Raw genomic sequence first — 20,396 nt, 5'->3', positions numbered from 1 at the left:
TTCATTTTAATCTGAAAAAAATAATTTGTCTACCCACCAACTATATGTGGTTTCTTAAGTTTTTATTATTTGCTGTTTTATTATTATGATTATATTTATTTATTACTGATTGATTGATTTTCTTTATTCTTGATTTATTTATTTTTCATCTTATTTTGTGCAGAAAAATAAAAATTAAGATATTTGAGAACAGTGGAATGTTTTATCAGAGCTTTTATTGTAGAAAATCGGAACCAAAGCACTGAAAAAGTTAGTATATTTTTTCTGTTTTTAATATGCGGCCCAGACCCTAGCTCCAGTGGCCCCCAGGTAAATTGAGTTTGAAACCCCTGCTGTAACTGATGAGCAATCACCATAGCAACACAAGAAAAAGCCTGAATACGTTGAAGGGTGATCCTCCCTTCAATTAGCACACTGCAGCGTATCTTCCAATGACATGAAACAATCTTTTCCATCATTATTTGCTTTAATACGTGTGTGTCATTGTGAGTGTTGTGTTTGTGTGTGGCACAGATCACAGACCCACACTCTGGCTGGAGCCCCAGCGGGAGGCCTATCTACACACCACTTTGTTCAGCTCGAACTGTTGTCTCTCTGATCACACAATCTGGGCCCCCCTTGGTCCCCCTTGGTCGGTTTCCTTTGGAGTGTACACGACCTTGTAATGAATGTAACTTCATTTAGTGTAGTGTAGTGCTTTTTATTCATAAGCTAAACATGTGATATGAAGTAATGTGATGTTAACAATACAAATACATTTTTTTTTGAAGAGATGGTGTAGAACCAAACCCAATGAAAATTAGCCCATCGTGGATTCGAGCTACGCCCCAAATTTTGGAGAGGCGAATAAGTAGGGTAGCTTTTAACAGGGCACATTAAAAATAATTCCCTTGCCAGGAATACTGGGTTGCCTGCAAAGCCGGAATGCTCTGGAACAGGTGATTAGACGGGAGTAGGTGTCATTAAAACCCCATTACCACAAAACCCAACCCCGAGCATACACACACACACACACACATGCGGAGACGGTGTCTGTGTGTTGAGTATCTAATGACTCATTTAGGACCCCTACCTCTGGGAGTGTGACAGTAAGGACCCTTTTGCGGTTGGCTCACTAAGTGCCTGTTTATTAATTAAACACAGCCAATTCCTCTGGGGGGACAGCCGCCCTGCATCTCAGCTTGTCAGCTTTTTTACCCCGTGTCAGGCTAAATGAACAACAGCCCAGCATGGGTGCAGACATTTTTTTTTTTTTTTTTTGCATTCGGGGCGATTTCAGCCATACCGAGGTTGGGAAAACAGAATTAATGGAGTGATGCTGTTAAGGCAATTAGCAGTCTGCTATTAAGACACTCCTCCCAGATGTCACTATTTCATTATGACTTACCTCTAATCAGATCGGTTTCTTTTTCATGCTGTATTTTTATGCTTCTAGAATGAACTGGCTCTGGAAGGTGATGATGGTACTTGGGATTCGCCTTGGGATTCGCCTTTGATTGAACTTCTTTATATGGCTTTGTTTAATGTTCTCATAATGCTTTTCTATTACAACTTTGTCTGAAATGACTCAGAATTCCATTTGTCGTAATGCCCGGTTATTGCCTTTGTTTGCATTGCGGTGGTAGTCTAGTGGAAGTGGAATAGCAGATTAGGCCTGCTGCTCACACATCCACATTTAAGTGGAAGAGGGGACTATCTCTGAAATCTCTGCTGTAGTGAGGCCCCGTTTTAGAGCGCATAAGGAACGTATGTGGCTGCATCTGGCTCCCGGACCAATGTCCAAACACAATAACGTTGATTTACTTTCAGTTTTTTTCACCGACACTTTCAAGTAAAAATACCATTGAATATTTTCTAATGCATTTGAATCCATTTATCCATTTTGTACCGCAATGCGGGTGGCCAGAACCAATGCCAGCTGTCCTTCTGATAACACCAAAAGGGGATTATTACTGGCTCACGAGGTCGCCTTCCTGGGTCATTGAGATAGCAACTAGTCAGCTAGCTAATACCGCTTTTTCCTTACGAGGGTCGCGAGCGTGCTGGAGCCTATCCCAGCTGTCTTCGGGTATACCCTGGACTGGTGGCCAGCCAATCACAGGGCACATATAGACAAACAACCATTCACACTCACATTCATACCTATGGACAATTTGGAGTCGCCAATTAACCTAGCATGTTTTTGGAATGTGGGAGGAAATCGGAATATACACGGGGAGAACATGCAAACTCCACACAGAGATGGCCGAGGGTGGAATCGAACCCTAGTCCTCCTAGCTGTGAGGTCTGCGTGCTAACCACTAGACCGCCGTGTTGCCCCAGAGCAAACTCTTTTGACAAAAAAGAAAGAAATGTACGAAGTATGCTGCAAAGCCAGAAGTGGCCATGATGGTATTCGATGTATTATTGGATAGTTTCAGGTGTACCAAGGTCTAAAGCAGTGATTTTCAACCACTGTGCCGCGGCACACTAGTGTACCTTGAGAAACCGTCAGGTGTGCCGTGAGGAATTATCCAATATCACTTTATATAGTTAATATTGATTAATCATCATTTTACTGGGCATGCCCTATTGACTATTCTGTTTGATTTTCACGGTGCATGTAGACAAGAGATTGGAATATTCCTTTCCATGGATACCATTGTTTTTCCAAAAGGTCATTCGGAAAGAGAAAACTGGTCATGTAAAAACATGGCTACTGTGGAGTGTCTGTGGTGTAAAGACTGGCAGAGCAATGTAATATTGGTCCGTGTGGCAACACCTGCCTTGTTCCTCCGATAGGTCATGGTGACATTTTGTAACATTTTTGGTTAGTGGTGTGCCACAAGATTTTTCCAATGTAAAAAAACGTGCCGTGGCTCAAAAAAAGGTTGAAAAATACTGGTCTAAAGAATCAATTCCGAGACTTCCATCCAATCTATTTTTTATGCCGCTTATCCTCTCTTGGGGGCATGCTGGAGCCTATCCCAAATGACTTTGGCCGAATACCCTGCACTGGTCGCCACCCATAACTGGGGCCTGTGGTTTTTTTTGTCGGTTCTCATCATGCTTGCTGGAAGGACGTGTCTATTATTGTCTTGAAAGTAAATGCTTCCTGTGACAGATTCCACCAGTAATTGGAATGCTTCCCTGAGTGGTCGGAATTCCGTGTTCAATGACTGCCTGAACACCAGCAGATATTCTGTCTCTACTTCCCCTGTTCTTCTGTTTCGTTCTCTTTCCCGGTCTGATTTCATCACCGCTTAATTGACCAGTGACTTGGAGAATCTGCTAAGTGACTCGGGAGAAACTATACAAAGTCCCAACCTTGCTGAAAGATCCAAACGCAATCCAAAACACACAGAGACACCCATTCCAGCACAGCACCCCAAGCTGGAGCTGTCACCCTATTTTCAACTAATGAGGATAAACTCCCTTTTAACCTCGCTGAGGAATCCCATTAATTGTGTCTCCACTGACGGGCCCTTCCTTGCCATGGCTTCTCCTTACATCCAGCACCAAGGAGCCTTGGGAAGCTCAAGCATGAGCAGATGTTTCAGCGCACTCGTGGAACAGGAAGGTGGGTGTGGGAGTTGGAGTTGGAGAAGCCAAGCTCCAGCGTCTAATATTACATATGAAATATTCATACTAGTGCTGCATTTTTGTTGGTATACTGACATGTGTACGTGTTTATACGTGGATGCAGAGAACAGGACCTGACTAGCAATCAGAAGAAAAGAGTCCAGTCCCCAGCCCTGGGCTTGATCTGGGTCTCTCCATGCTATTTGTACCTCATTCTGACGTTCCAATGATGTGATGGTCTGGACCGGTATCAGTCAGATACTGACCACATTGACTGGATTCAATATCGGAAAATCCATAAGTACAGAGTATCATGTAAACGAGGGGTCTCAAACTCAATTTACCTGGGGGCCACTGGAGCTAGGTTCTGTGTGAAGCCGGGCCGCATCAGGTTTTCAAAAAAAACAAAACAAAATTTATTAAAAACTGGAAAAAAAATCAATAAAAAAACTATCTTCAATGCTTTTGCTTCTGCTATACCCTACACTTTTTCAGTACTTTGGTTCCAGTTTTAAACACCAAAATATCTGATAAAACATTCCACTGTTCTCAAATATCTTAAATTTTATTTTTCTATACACAAAATAAGATAAAAAAATAAATAAATTAAGAATAAAGACAATAAATCAATCAATCAGTAATAAGTAAAATAATAATAAAACAGCAAATAAGAAAAACGTAAGAAACCACATACAGTTGGTAGAGAAATTATTTTTTTCAGATTCAAATGTACAGTATTAACAGTTATTTAACCTTTAACATGAACATTAATGAAACTTCAGGGGTCTCAAACTCGCGGCCCGCGGGCCAAATGTGGCCGGCAAGACGCTAGTTTGAGGCCCCCACCTTGATACCAAAGTTTAATGTTGAAATGACAGCTTAAAGCTGTGTGCACACCGGACACAATTAACATGATTTTGCCCCGCCCATACTGTTACCCTACCCTGTTACCCCGCCCTGTTTTGTTTTGGATTAGCAATGAAGCTAAAGGCTTATGACGCTGGGTACAAATAAATGCAGGAAATGATTTGGAATAAAACGCAAAATACACGTCAAGATAAAGCATCTCATCAAACATGTTGTTAAAGTTACGACGCTGCTCCCAGATGGAACTGAGTACGATGCTAACTTGCTAATTGGGTCAAATTTATAGTTTCATTAATGTTCATGTTAAAGGTTAAATAACTGTTAATACTGTACATTTGAATCTGAAAAAAATAATTTCTCTACCAACTGTATGTGGTTTCTTACGTTTTTCTTATTTGCTGTTTTATTATTATTTTACTTATTTATTACTGATTGATTCATTTATTGTCTTTATTCTTAATTTGTTTTTGTTTTGTTCTTATTTTGTGTATAAAAAATAAAAATTAAGATATTTGAGAACAGTGGAATGTTTTCAGATATTTTGGTGTGGAAAACCGGAACCAAAGTACTGAAAAAGTGTAGGGTATAGCAGAAGCAAAAGCATTGAAGATTTTTTTATTGATTTTTTTTTTTACAGTTTTTAATAAATTTTGTTTTGTTTTTTTTTAAAAAACTGATGCGGCCCGGCTTCACCCAGAACCTAGCTCCGGTGGCCCCCAAGTAAATTGGGTTTGAGACCCCTGGTCTACATTGTTAATAATATTATCAAACATCAGCAGATGTGCAACTTTGCAGTATCAGTATGGGATCCCTCGCTAAAAACTGATACGCATTTGTAGGCCAGTTCAGACAAAAATTCCGGTTGTTATGCAGACCACAAACAAAAGCTAATAAAACCAATAACATTCAGTGCCAGACACCAATGATGACTGTTGGCTCTGGAAGTAGCTGTCTTTGTATCACTGTATTTGTTTATAGACCAAAACAACCGCAATAGCAGAGCAAACACACCAAAGTTTGTTTGGACCGTTGAACAAAGTCAACGTACCAATACAAAGAATCAGACTGACAGTTTTGGTTGTGACAACAACCACAACTTCAGGTAGAAGACGTCAGTATTACTGTGGTATTTTACTGTGTGTCTTACCCCAAACATTTGCCGAAGGTCAGGGTCCCGGAAACGGAATGGTATGTTGGAGACGTGTAATCTTTTGGGTTGCTGTTTCTCTAACGAGTCACTCGGCTGCAGATGAAGATGCTGGGAAGCGTCTGTCTGCGCAATGTCGTCCGCCTGCTGAAGAGTAAACACACATGGTAACATTAGTTAGATTAGTACGGGAATCTGCCAATGGTTATCACCCAAATCTATTCTGATTTCTGCAGTACAAGCGTGAAACAATATACTCAGACTGGCCAGGAAGGATCATAGGCGTGACCGTGGTCACCCTGCTCCAGGTATTATTTTGTCTTAATTAAGAATTTTACTGTTATATCGAGTTGGATGACGGATTGAACTCATGTTACTCTCATGTTACAGCGCATCATTTTGCACATGTAAACACTGTGGAACACATAGACAACAATGGACAGGCGACAGCGTTCATCGATACGACAGGAGACAAATCAACGCCGAGCGATTGCAGCGTCTGATTTTTTTGAGAAGGTATTTTCCCGATGCAAATGTCTTATTCATCTTTTGAAATTATATCGTTTTGAGAAAAGGTTAAGTGGTTGATATGTTTATGTAAACACTTCTATGCTACGACTACGTTAAAAAGCCATAGCATTTCAGTATGTGGAATCAAACTATGGAATGGATTGAGTAAGGACCTCAAACAATGCACAACGATGAGCCAATTCAAGAAACAATACAAGCAGTTGATGTTTGCTAAATACAAGGATGAAGAGTCTTGAACCAGTCATGATGTGCTATATATATCACTATATTGACACTTACTATGGTAACCATTATGTCATTGGATGCTCATATCACCTCCTACTTCAATATGTGACAAAAAATTTAATGTAATGTAATTTAATTTAATTTAATTTAATTTAATTTAATTTAATTTAAAAAAAACTAAATTATATTAGGAAAGCAGGAAGTGATCAAATGTAACCGTTACTGATTGTAAAAGTACCAGATGGAGGGGTAGGATTTAATAAGCTTTGCTTCTTCCTACTCCTTTTGGACATGTGGAACTGCGAACTGATTATGGGATGCACTCAATTGTAATCTGATGCATGTTCAAATGAAATAAAACCATTACCATTACCATTACTATAACCATAAACTTGTGACAACTTGTATGTTTTACTTAAGCTGTACTTCCCATCCATCCCCAGAGGTTTACAAGACCATCGTATGACATGTTCTATCTTACTGCTAAGTACCCGGTACAGTGTCAGTAATTTGATCCAACTCATTAAAATGATTGACAAACTTTATAATATAAGAAATCCTTTGAGGCGAAGGTGAGGATTGGTTTGGCAAAAAAAAAGTGGCACGGACGCAGATCTTGAAGGTTGAAAAGCTCACTGGTAGGATTTACCAGTGTTACACAACGGGGGCACGGCTATATGAGACAGACGAGGGGGCAAAGCAAGGCATTATATGTAAAGGGGATCCATCCAATTTATGTAACTCCATCACAGGAAGACATTTGCATATAAGAGAGCATTTCACACAGACCCCCTGCCTTGGCAGCTAATGCTGCACAAGTGATGGAAGGAACAAAATATGTGTCCCATCTCAAAAAAATAGAGCAGATGGGCTATGAAGCTACATGGGGGACAAAACAAATCCATAGTGGGACACCAGTTTGAAAATTGGAACCCGACTGGTGCAGCTGCCGGCATGTTCAAAAGGATCTCCCGATCAGCACAGACAATTATTCGGATTCTAGCAGAAGCATCCCAGATGCTGCTGTTGGTCCGGTTTAAAAATTTATAGCTGGTTCTATTCTTGAAAGTGTAGACCGAAAAGAGGCAGGGACATCAGAAAGGCCTATCATCATCTGGTCAAAACTTTTGTCACGCAAAGGCTACGGTGAGGGAAGTCAGGACATGGACGGCCATGTTTATTGTTGTGTTACTGCAAACCCGCTAAGACTAGGATGGTTAACTTCTGCAGTGATGCTAACCTAGCTGTAGCATTTTATGACCAGGATAACAAGGACAAGTACTGTCCACTTTTTGGACATGACGTCGCCTTCATCCTTTGAGATGATCCAGTGATCTTCCCGAATGGGGAATTCAATTCCTAATTTTACGGAACTCCTTACATGTCTGCTGTTTATTACATTCATTCATTTTCTACCACTTTTCCTCACGAGGGTCGCAGGGGTGCTGGAGCCTATCCCAGCTGTCTTTGGGCGAGAGGCGGGGTACACCCTGGACTCCGACAGACCCCCACATTAAAGGGAGGAACCCCCAGCTGGCCGGGTCGAAGGGACACAAGGATGGCACCCCCTCAGCAGACCCGACACAGCCACCCAGTGTGGAGGACCCCCCCCCCCCCCCCCCCCCCCCGAGGAAAGACTGGAGTTAAAAGCTGAAGACCAAGAGCATAAAATAGGACTAAAAAGATAAAAACATAACACTGGAGTTAAAAGCTGAAGACCAAGAGCATAAAATAGGACTAAAAAGATAAAAACAAAACATTGGAGTTAAAAGCTGAAGACCAAGAGCATAAAATATGACTAAAAAGATAAAAACATAACACTGGAGTTAAAAGCTGAAGACCAAGAGCATAAAATTGGACTAAAAAGATAAAAACATAACACTGGAGTTAAAAGCTGAAGACCAAGAGCATAAAATAGGACTAAAAAGATAAAAACAAAACACTGGAGTTAAAAGCTGAAGACCAAGAGCATAAAATAGGACTAAAAAGATAAAAACACAACACTGGAGTTAAAAGCTGAAGACCAAGAGCAAAAAAATAGGACCAACAAGATAAAAACATAACACTGGAGTTAAAAGCTGAAGACCAAGAGCAAAAAATATGACTAAAAAGATAAAAACATAACACTGGAGTTAAAAGCTGAAGACCAAGAGCAAAATATATGACTACAAAAATAAAAAACAAAACACTGGAGTTAAAAGCTGAAGACTAAGAGCATACATAAAATAGGACTAAAAAGATAAAACCAAAAGGAACAACAACAATAAGAAATGCATCATTCAGTCAGACGGTGACTGACTGTGATGATATTTGACAGTCGCATTAGAAACAATGCTAACTGATAGCGCTCAGATTTTACACTTTTCACTCACTTCTTTGACATTCAAAACTATAAGAAACACCAAGAGTTGGTTTCCGCTTGTGCAAATTCCACCTCGGACCTTTGCAAACAGTCGCCGTGATGTGTGTGTGTGTGTTTGGGGGGGGTGGGGGGGGGGGGATTAGAGAAGCTGAAGGCAAAACTCTGAGATGGGGGAGATGATGTCAGCTTATTCAGCCTCCAATCAATGGGAGAGAAGTGCTGAAGGTAGCAGCATTTGTAGCAAGAGAAGGGGCAGACAGATAGATGGAGTGGGAGAGAGAAGACACCGGGTTCAACCAGGGACAGAAGTCTTGTCCCCAACGTGTGTGTGTGTGTGGGTGTGTGTGTGTGCGAGAGAGAAATATGTGCTGCTGTAATGAAAAGGAAGCCCAACCACTATCTTCACTACTTTGTATTTAAGGCAAAAGTCCACAAGGACATAAATATTTTTAAAATGGTCCATGTTAACAGCATTTCCAATGCCCATTCCCGCTTTTATATTCTGGGTGTGTTGCTCTTTATGTGGGCAAATCAGGACCATGGAGAGTGACCATGGAGCTAAATCAAGTCAAGATGGAACCTTTTGTCCTCAACATAAATATGGCGCAGATGCTAAAGCAACTTAGTCAAGTTATTTTGTTCCTGTGTTTTATACTTCATGATGACTGAATGCACACAACCGCAAATATGTTTTAATTTATCATATTAATTTTAAAGATTGAGAGTCAATTTTACTCAAAATCATGTCAATCCGATTAACCCTCTTCGTGTGTTAGGGTCGGCACCGACCTGTTTTACATTTTAATGCAGAAAAAAAAAATCACATAACATTTGTTTATTTTTTGCCTTTTAACTTTGTCAGGAAACTCTATTTCAACAAAATAAAAACAAAAAAAATATTTTTACTAAATTTTAAAATGGTCTGGTTGAAATTATGACCACTGTTATTGTTAGGGTCGGTTTCGACACGGTTATAATAAAATGACTATAAAGTTTATGGCAAACACTGAAGGGAAAAAAGTTTTTAAAAAAGTTATAAGTATTCAGTTGAAAAAGATTTCAGTTTATACTAAAGTTCTGTTGCTGAAAACTTTTTCTACCTTTTTCTACCTACTCAAAATTGACCCGAACACCATAGATGTTTCTTTAGTATTTAATACTAAAATGACAAAAAAAATAATAAAACTAATTAATTTAAGAGATATGTTCTATAGCCCTCAGTAATAGCCAGGCAACAAAAGAATCTTCAATTTATTAATATGATTCTTTTGACGTTCATTTGACCATTTGTGGAAATTCGGAAATTTGGAAATCGAGGGGAATAGTGACAAAAAAAGGCTTACATGCCCACACCAAAAGTATTAAAACCAACATTTACATGGATGAGGAAGACTAAGAAGACATGAGAAGCAAATTTGATGGTAACTTATTGTTTTTAGTGTATTTTATATCGGATTTAATACTTTGTCAAAACCGACCTGTTGACATAAGAGATGATACCAGAAAGCTAACACAGGTTAATCCATCCCAGAAACCCAAAAATGTTATCATAAAGCACATTTTTATAGTTTTACAAGGATAGTTTTACCAGAAGAAAACTTTTGAAAGTGCATATGAATACATATAAATGATAAATAAAATTTTAAGGGGACTTTTACCTTCACTGAATATGTGCTACCTTCCTGTTTTGGTTATTTCTTCAATGCTAATCTTCGATCCTCAACATACCTTGAACCCTGACCTAAACTGACGCAAGTGAGGCCTGCAGTTCTGTGGATGTTGTTGCGGGGTCTTTTGTGACCTCCTTTTAGTTTTGGATTATTACTTTTTAATTGTACTAGTCTGTGCAGCACTTTGGAAACTCTGTTTATAAAATGTGCTATATAAATAAAGTGGATTGGATTGGATTGTCCAAGCAGCAGAAAATGTCTTTTTCGAGCAACCCGTCACGTCCAGGGTTTAGGAGATGAACCTCACGCGACCATGAAAGACACGAGACAAGGAACTTTAGCCTTCAAAAGCCGCTTTAGCGCTTCAAAACAAATATATTTCTTTACTTTTCCTTGTAAGTGCATGAAGAAGGAGCGAGCTGCTTCCCTAATACTAAGCGCTGTTACCAATATTATATTATTGTAATATTGCAGTATTATGGATTTGGTATAATCCCATTCAAAGCAGTCAGTGCATCACAAATCCTTTACATTGAAAACGTTCTCTTCTTGATCCCTGTTCCACTGGAATCCCCCAGACAGTAAGTTTAAGTGTGAGTAGCCAGTAGTGGAACTGGCTGGCGTCTCCATTAAAATTGGCAGCGAACGGCGCAGTTTTAAGCTTTTACCGTTGCTTGTGCCACTCTCACAGAGCTCCCATCTATCAGCGTCTGTTCCGTTCTCTCTTTGGTTGCAGATGCCTCCACCTTCCAGACTGAGCAGCCAGGGAGGAAGAGGCAGTAATTACATTAACATTATCATACACAAGCAGCCCAAGCTTGCTTTACTGTCACCGGGGGAAACAGTGGCACTGAATTGCACATCCAGCTTGTTTGTTCATGTGTGTGTGTGAGATACAGAATGACAGAAACAAAGCTGTTTTTCAAACCTTTGCATTCTACACACATATGCACAGACACACACACACACACTAAATACCCTCTGGACCTTAAACTGCCCCGAAACAACTTTACCTGAACATACAAAAGCCAATTAGATCCCGGCTGTGTATTTACAGTTTCTCCACCGAGTAGATCTGAGTGGGGATGTTTGCTCAGCGGGGCATCTGTCAACTTAGGCTGGCTGATAGCGATCGCACACGGGCTACTGTACACAGTCCTGAACCCACCGTGAGGACAACAGAGGGATGAGACCACTCTAATTTGGAGATATTTAGGGGGTAAAAAAAAAGCACTAAAAATATCCTGAAGCTGTCCTCGAACCCTTTTGGGTCAGTCTTTGTTTACCGAGTAGACGCGTGATGCTAAGCACATTCTGGTGGCCCTTGTCTTGTACACAGGAAGTGTACCATGGGGGAAATGGACATGCCCATCCAATTACAAATACGTATGTAACCCACCTCGTGCCCGGGGCTCCAATACAGGACTCATACAGAATACAGAATTATCAGGTTAAAATCCTCAAAATGACATCTACACCTTCTCCCTCATTAAAAAAAACAAAGAACAAACAACAACAACAACCACATAGATCATTATTTTGTCTTATATTACATTTGTGGGAAGTTATTACATTTACTGATTTTCACTTTCCCATATATGTAATAATTGCTTATTGTATGACATTATGTGTACCATAGTAACTGTCCATATATTGATATCATGATGTGCTATAGATATCACTATATGGACAGTTACTGTGGTACACATAATGTCATATAATAAGCAATTATTACATTTATTTATTTAAAAAATGTTGTAATTTTTTGGTCCCGTACCGAAGTACGAGGTGATATGACCATCCAATGACATTATGTGTACCATAGTAACTGTCCATATAGTGATATCATGATGTGCTATAGATACCATAGTAACTGTCCATATAGTGATATCATGATGTGCTATAGATATCACTATATGGACAGTTACTGTGGTACACATAATGTCATTGGATGGTCATATCACCTCGTACTTCGGTACGGGACCAAAAAATTACAACATTTTTTAAATCAATCAATCAATCAATCAATCAATCAATCAATCAATCAATCAATCAATCAATCAATCAATCAATCAATCAATCAATCAATCAATCAATCCATAAAAAAAACCCTTAGACTGTATTATGGAAAGCAGGAAGTGAACAAATGTAACGGTTACTGATAATAAATAAATAAATAAATAAATAAATAAATAAATAAATAAATAAATAAATAAATAAATAAATAAATAAATAAATAAATAAATAAATACCTTAAACTGTATTATGGAAAGAAGGAAGTGAACAAATGTAACAGTTACTGATTGTAAAAGTACCAGATGGAGGGGTAGGATTTAATAAGCTTTGCTTCTTCCTACTTCTTTTCAAACCATTACCATTACCATTAGCATATATAGCATATTTGTGGGAAATGTATTACATTTGCGGGATTATTACATTCAAAGCTGCAGATTTGTATTACGTTTGTGGTTTATTATGTTTGTGGGCAGTTATTACGTTTGCGGGTGTAACAGACCCTCAGAATGGGGGACGGACTGTCGACCGAGAGTTCAGTGCAGCTCTTCAGCCCAAGGGAGTGAGGTTTTACCAACCCGTACTGGTGACTGGATGGCAACCGCTACAAATGTACCGTGATAGCCTCGGCGAATTACACAACAATTACACAATAGATGTGGAAATGACGTAAATGTCACCCATGCATGCTAATCGACACTCCATTTTGGAGTGGTTCTTCTTCATGGGCAGATATTCTGGATGTTGCCACATTTTTTTTTACTTCATGCGTTATCGCCGATTTATGTAGATTCATCGAGAGAGAGTTGGGTGTTTTTAACTTCTTTAAGTTGTAGGTTTCGTGTTTTTGTGTGAAGTTTGAGACTTCAGAAAGACAGTCCTCGAGTCAACAAGAAAGGCTCGGCTGACTCCCTGCAGGCTTCAGCGTACCACCCACCACTACAAAAGCATGCCAGCTGAACTCGCTATATCAATTATCTTAAAAACCCGGCTGGCTTCAAACGTGAGCAGGACACAGAAAATGGCATTGAAATCTAGCAGTAGTCTACCTTGTAACTGTGGCGAGGAGAACATTCTCTCCGCACAGCTTCCCCTGAGAAACCATCTTTAAGCAACCAAAACTGAAAAAGAAAGAAAGAAAAAGAAAGAAAGAAAACAAACCATTTAGTCAAAGGTTGTTTGCTGACATCGAACATATCACAATTTGTACATTTCAACTGAATGAAATTGCTGACTTGGAGCCAACGTTTAATACACCAATGGTGTGTTATAGTCGTCCTTTTTCAAAAAACTTTAAATTTTTTTATTTTTTTTAATTTAAAAAAATTAATAATAAATTTAAATAAAAAAAAAAACGAAACAAAAAAAAATTATATTAGGAAAGCAGGAAGTGAACAAATGTAACAGTTACTGATTGTAAAAGTACCAGATGGAGGGGTAGGATTTAATAAGCTTTGCTTCTTCCTACTCCTTTTGGACATGTGGAACTGTGAACTGATTATGGGATGCACTCAATTGTAATCTGATGCATGTTCAAATGAAATAAAACCATTACCATTACCATATCGCCAAATGCTGATAAAGCTACGCAATAGTTAGCATAAGCCAACAGAGGCCAGGCCAGGAGTGTAAATAGTAGCTAAACATACTCAACATTTATACATCATTTATATCCTATTACATTTCAGCTGGGAAGAAATCCAATGTACACAACACATGCAAGACATACGGTACGCCATCTAATCAAGGAGCGACTTTTTGGAAATGTAAACACTAACCTTACCACACTAAAGTCACCATCTTTTTTTTCCATTTATGGTCCGTACCCGAGTACCAGACTGCACTGAGGCTATGCTTATTTTTGTTGTTAAATGTGCTTCTATATGGTTGTTCATCATTAATTGTGAATGTCATGCATCAGGAACGTGATGTGTAAAACATGACATCACACAATTTGCTGTGTTCACCAAAGTAAACATTGCCAACGTTTGCGTTTGTGCCGTCACAGTAGCCTAAGTTTATACCATGCTAATAACTTTGTGATTGTACGTATCCAACCTATAAACAGACTAACCAATCATTATCCTCTGAGAGCTGGAAAATACAGATGGGCTTTGAATGAGCCAAAGGCAACACGGCATTCGTGTAAATATTAGCTAGCCCTCAGTAATGGTTATGATCCATTTGTTTCGGACATGCAAAATGAGTTTATTGTTCTGATTGAGTTTCGACCAAAGTATTATGTGAGCACAGATTATGAGTCCAGTACTGCAGGAATACACAAGTAATACACAAATCCTGGGAGACTGGTTATGTGTCTGAAGCAAAAGCTTGTTATACTAATGTATTAATATATATATATCAATATTTGAGACGTGGGCGGCACGGCGGTCGAGTGGTTAGCGCGCAGACCTCACAGCTAGGAGGACCAGGGTTCGATTCCACCCTTGGCCATCTCTGTGTGGAGTTTGCATGTTCTCCCCGTGCATGCGTGGGTTTTCTCCGGGTACTCCGGTTTCCTCCCACATTCCAAAAAACATGCTAGGTTAATTGGCGACTCCAAATTGTCCATAGGTATGAATGTGAGTGTGAATGGTTGTTTGTCTATATGTGCCCTGTGATTGGCCGGCGACCAGTCCAGGTTGTACCCCGCCTCTCGCCCGAAGACAGCTGGGATAGGCTCCAGCACCCCCGCGACCCTCGTGAGGAAAAGCGGTAGAAAATGAATGAATGAATATTTGAGACGTCACTACTGAATGGTACCAGTGATGGAAAATATGATGAAGTCTGGGAATGGGAATTAATGTCATGTAGAGAGGAAGTACCGGTTACAATACTTCATGCTTCAAGCTCATCGGCTCAACCGGGTAGATGTAGATGGTAGATGGTAGATGTAAATGAGAATCATCTCCATTCTTAAGCCTCGCAGCCAAAAAGAAGGCGCCAGATTCAAAGTTCCCTTGCTTAGACCTCACTTCTCCTGTCTGGGCCACTTTGCTACAGAAAAACTAAAAGTACAAAAAACTATGAAGAAATACTTTTGTTTGTTTCGATGACACATGCATCCATAATAACAACGTGGCTGTAATGTTTGGAAGTGTTCCAAGGGTTGAAGATGTTTGGAGGTGAAGATACATTCATGGTCCTCCAGTTGCATGGCTGTTGATGGGTTAAGACACTACTTTTGCTGTCATAGCAGAGATGTATGGCTAACACGTATTACTAATGCAACTATTTCCCCGTCAAGTATAAAAGGGTCTGGGTTGAAAAGTGTATGATGATTTGGGGGGTGGGGGGGTGGGGGTTATGCACCCAAAGTTCAGCATACTACATGTGAACGTGTTGGCTAATAATCCAAAGTTCCATCAAAACAGACAACAATTTTCATCCAATACCTCAATGGTTACTTCAAGAAGTACTTATTGGACGATGGATGGTGCAGGAGATGGAGACTCACCGTTACCGTGTTGGCTGTGAGGGTGGGGGCACTGCTGTCATTCCCGGGCTGTTCGCTCTGCGTGTGTGTCGGCGTGTACAGAGTCAGGGCATGTTCCGCCACCGTGTTTGGTCCTGTGAAGTCAGCTGGTGGGTGAGCGTGGGCTGGGGCGTATTCAGCAGGGATCCCATTCTGTGGTGGATGAGGGTACTGGGCCGGTGGAAAGGGTTGAGCCATCGCTTCGGGGGGAGCCGGAGCCTCTTGGTTACCCTGTAGAGATATCAAGAAGAGGGGGTACTTCAATTGGGATAACTAGAAGTACATACTTGATGCGTCGTGGAAGTTACGGATTGTCCAGAAGTTACGGATTGCATATTACTCTTTTATCTCAGTCTTCCAAAGACGTGGTGGAGACCATCTAAGACAGGGGTCTAAAACATGCGGCCCGCGGGCAAAATGTGGCCCGCAGGACACTAGTTTGAGGCCCCCGCCTTGATATGAAAGTTTAATGTTAGTGCGGCCCGTGCAAGTTTGATATGGATGCTGTATGGTATCATGTACCCAGAAAAAATTATTACGTTTGATTAATGTTCATGTTAAAGGTTAAATGTAAAGGTATGGTTGTTTGTCTATATGTGCCCTGTGATTGGTTGGCCGCCAGTGTACCCCGCCTCTCGCCCGAAGACAGCTGGGATAGGCTCCAGCACCCCCCGCAACCCTTGTGAGGAAAAGCAGTAGAAAACGAACGAAATACTTTGGAAAGAATGGGCGGACCGTATTCAAACACGTATGTGGCCCCCGGACCGTAGTTTGCCCACCCCTGATTTAGATGATTCATAGTGGAAATAGATGTATCCAAATGCCAGCATTTTAAGCTAGCTGAAATTAACTTGTTTTCTCATGTTATAATGCACACAAAAGGGAAATAAATATGTGTTCATGTTTCACATAGGATTGGGAATGATGGACAATATTCCCCCAAAAGTGCAGTTCCCCTTTAAAGCAGGGTTTGATGTGACACCTTTGCTTGGAGCAGAGTCGTCACGATGGTCATACCAAGGTCATCCATGTAGAACTTGTACATTCACAGATAAACGTTATTATTTTGGACTTTTTCGAGCAAGCTTCTGCAGAGTTTAAGAGGTTAATTTGAATTTTCTGTGACCGCTGTCTACTTTAGCTGCCTGTACTTGCAAGAATTTTAATGGCTTGCTGTCATTTGCCATCTAAATGCACATTTGCCTAAAGACTTTTATTACACCGGCGTCATTAATCATTCACATCAAGAGCTGTGAAAAAGTCTTGTTGGCTTGATATATTCATATTACAGTGGTCAACTAGAAGAACATGCTGACAGTTACTATGGTACACATAATGTTGTTGTATTGTCATATCACCTCGTACTTCAGTACAGGACAAAAAATTACAAAATTTAAAAATACATAAATACATAAATAAAAAAAAAAACCTTAAACTGTATTATGGAAAGCAGGAAGTGAACAAATGTAACAGTTACTGATTGTAAATTAAAAAAAAATAATTAAAAAATAAATACATAAATAAATAAATAAATAAAATACCTTAAGCTGTATTATGAAGTGAACAAATGTAACCGTTACTGATTGTACATAAATAAATAAATAAATAAATAAATAAATAAATAAATAAATAAATAAATAAATAAATAAATAAATAAATAAATAAATAAATAAATAAATAAAATACCTTAAACTGTATTATGGAAAGCAGAAAGTGAACAAATGTAACAGTTACTGATGGTAAATTAAAAAAAAAAAATTAAAAAATAAATAAATAAATAAATAAATAAATAAATAAAATACCTTAAGCTGTATTATGAAGTGAACAAATGTAACCGTTACTGATTGTAAATAAATAAATAAATAAATAAATAAATAAATAAATAAATAAATAAATAAATAAATAAATAAATAAATAAATAAATAAATAAATAAATAAATAAAATACCTTAAACTGTATTATGGAAAGCAGGAAGTGAACAAATGTAACAGTTACTGATTGTAAAAGTACCAGATGGAGGGGTAGGATTTAATAAGCTTTGCTTCTTCCTACTCCTTTTGGACATGTGGAACTGTGAACTGATTATGGGATGCACTCAATTGTAATCTGATGCATGTTCAAATGCAATGAAACCATTACCATTATCATATATAGCATATTTGTGGGAAATGTATTGCATTTGCGGGATTATTACATTCAAAGCTGTAGATTTTGTATTACGTTTGTGGTTTATTACGAAGTTGTTGACTACTTTTAAGGACTGTTCGCACTGGGCCCAAAATGAAACTCAAACTAAATTCGGAATAGACTAATTAGTCTTAATGGATTAATTATTCTCACTCACACAAGCAGAACTTTCACTTTTACACAAACTTAACTTTCACTTTCTCTAGGGGCCGGCTATTGCTATCTAGACTCTGTACTTCTATGTACTACATTCTGGCTAGTCATGTGATACCACTGGTATCAGCTGCCTTGGGGTCGTCTGATGCAAACATGGCTGCCAATTCATGCCGACCACCACCAAAAATTCCTTCCCATCCATGCACCAGTGTGGGTGAAGCGTTCTGCCCAGGGGCACAACGGCAGTGGAGCCCCTCAAGAAATTGGTGAAAGTCCTTGTAGGAAGTCAACACAAAATAATAAAAAAAATACATGGCACAAATGTGAATTAATGCCAAGCATTCACGTCATGACAAATAGGAGAGCCCGATCAATCAATTAACTAATCAATTATTGATTTTATACCCCAGTTGGCATTTTCATCTTCCTCACTAGCTTTGGTAAGTTCATTCTCTTTTCCCTGTCATGCGCTTTCACCCTCGTCCGGGCTAATTTCCTCCTACCAATGATGATGAATCTATCTGACATATTAGCAAGCCACCATTCCTTGATGGAATATGGCTGTAAAGAAAGGTAAGAATCAATCCTATCAACTTTTCGAGGAAGGACGAGGCTGTGACCTTAACCGTTTCCACAATCGATATGGGGGTATTGAAGCTGGCCATTGTCATGCATAGACATTGATGCCGTCAAGCATAACAAAGCAGTTTGCCGATGACTGGCGGACTGTTGCGGATCTGGCTGAGAGATGCCATCGACTCCCCCAGGCAGAGCGGCTGATTTAGCCTCATTTCAGGGTGTACTTTGTTCACTTCAAAACAACAAAAAACAAGTGGCCAGCAGCGAGATGGAGGCAATTAGCATCCATTTACCTTGCCTCTGTGTCTATGTCTCTACCTTCTATGCCAGGGGTCTCAAACTCAATTTACCTGGGGGCCACTGGAGTGGTTTTCCAAAAAAAAACAAACCTGCATTTATTAAAAACAGAAAAATATACAAACTTTTTCAGTGCTTTGGTTCCGATTTTCTACAATAAAAGCTCCGATAAAACATTCCACTGTTCTCAAATGTCTTAATTTTTATTTTTCTGCACAAAATAAGATGAAAAATAAATAAATCAAGAATAAAGAAAATCAATCAATCAGTAATAAATAAATATAATAATAATAATAATAAAATGGCAAATAATAAAAACTTAAGAAACCACATATAGTTGGTGGGTAGACAAATTATTTGACAAAACACGACTATTGTAACATTTATACTCTTTTTATTTACAACATATTGCGCAACTGCAGGGTCTTGAGACACATGCTAACTCGCAAACTAGAGAGCTAGCGACCTAAACGGTAGCCTTCAAGTTATTTCCTTTAAACTTAAATAGCTAAAAACTTACCACTTCCACACGGATAGGGAGGATAACTATTAACAGTTATTTAACCTTTAACATGAACATTAATCAAACGTAATCATTTTTTTCTGGGTACATGATACCATACAGCATCCATATCAAACCACATGTGGCCCGCGGGCCGCGTGTTTGAGACCCCTGTTCTATGCATACAATACGTTTTTAAACATAAATTTCACTGCAATTTCACTGATTACAGCTAAAGATAGCTAATGAGCATTATGAATATATTATGGTAAACCCATCCGTGCTAAATAATAAAAAAAAAAATCCCTACTGTCAAATTTCATCTGCACAATTTTGCATCAATTGCAAAACCTTTTTAAAATATTAATGCTAATGTATACCGCATTTTAAAACACACACAGGAAGACCAAGTGTTGTCATTTTTAAGCACACCATGAGCAAGGTAAGTAGCACTAACACTAAAATGCCTACCCGGATTGAATAGCAAAGATACAACTAATGTCACTTTTAATTATTCATAGGTGCAAAACATTATGAGACGACTAAATAATGGTTAAAAGAATGGTAAGAAGCTCATACTAAATGAACAGAATCCAAAAAACAAGTCAGTAACAAGTCAAACGTGATACCAGGATAATCCACAGCCTCTAATGTTCACCACTTTCTTTGAATTTATTGAAGAATTGAATTGTAATTTAACAATTTGTATGTATATGGATATATTTGTATATATGTGTGTGTGTGTGTAGGTATGTATGTATATATTTATTATTATCATATCTAAAATAGCTAAAAGATCTAAATTATTAAAAATATATATTATA

General features: G+C 38.9%; 1 protein-coding gene across 15 annotated transcripts in view; it reads right to left on the bottom strand.

The window, feature by feature from the left end:
- rbfox3a (RNA binding fox-1 homolog 3a) overlaps positions 1-20,396 on the bottom strand; it is a 317,090-nt gene that overhangs the window by 46,685 nt on the left and 250,009 nt on the right. For 10 of the 15 annotated variants that reach the window (XM_058062410.1, XM_058062406.1, XM_058062399.1 and 7 more), the window contains 3 exons: positions 15,834-16,082; positions 13,426-13,497; positions 5,576-5,722 (listed from right to left, as the gene is read on the bottom strand). In XM_058062410.1, coding sequence (XP_057918393.1) covers positions 5,576-5,722; positions 13,426-13,497; positions 15,834-16,082 — 468 coding nt within the window. The remainder of the gene's footprint in view (positions 1-5,575; positions 5,723-13,425; positions 13,498-15,833; positions 16,083-20,396) is intronic. The other 5 variants (XM_058062412.1, XM_058062407.1, XM_058062414.1 and 2 more) reach the window with 2 other exon arrangements.

Source organism: Doryrhamphus excisus, chromosome 22 (genome assembly GCF_030265055.1).
Source record: "Doryrhamphus excisus isolate RoL2022-K1 chromosome 22, RoL_Dexc_1.0, whole genome shotgun sequence".
NCBI lineage: Eukaryota > Metazoa > Chordata > Actinopteri > Syngnathiformes > Syngnathidae > Doryrhamphus > Doryrhamphus excisus.
The sequence above is the reverse complement of the archived record's forward strand: the minus strand, read 5'-3'. Positions and strand labels throughout refer to the sequence as shown.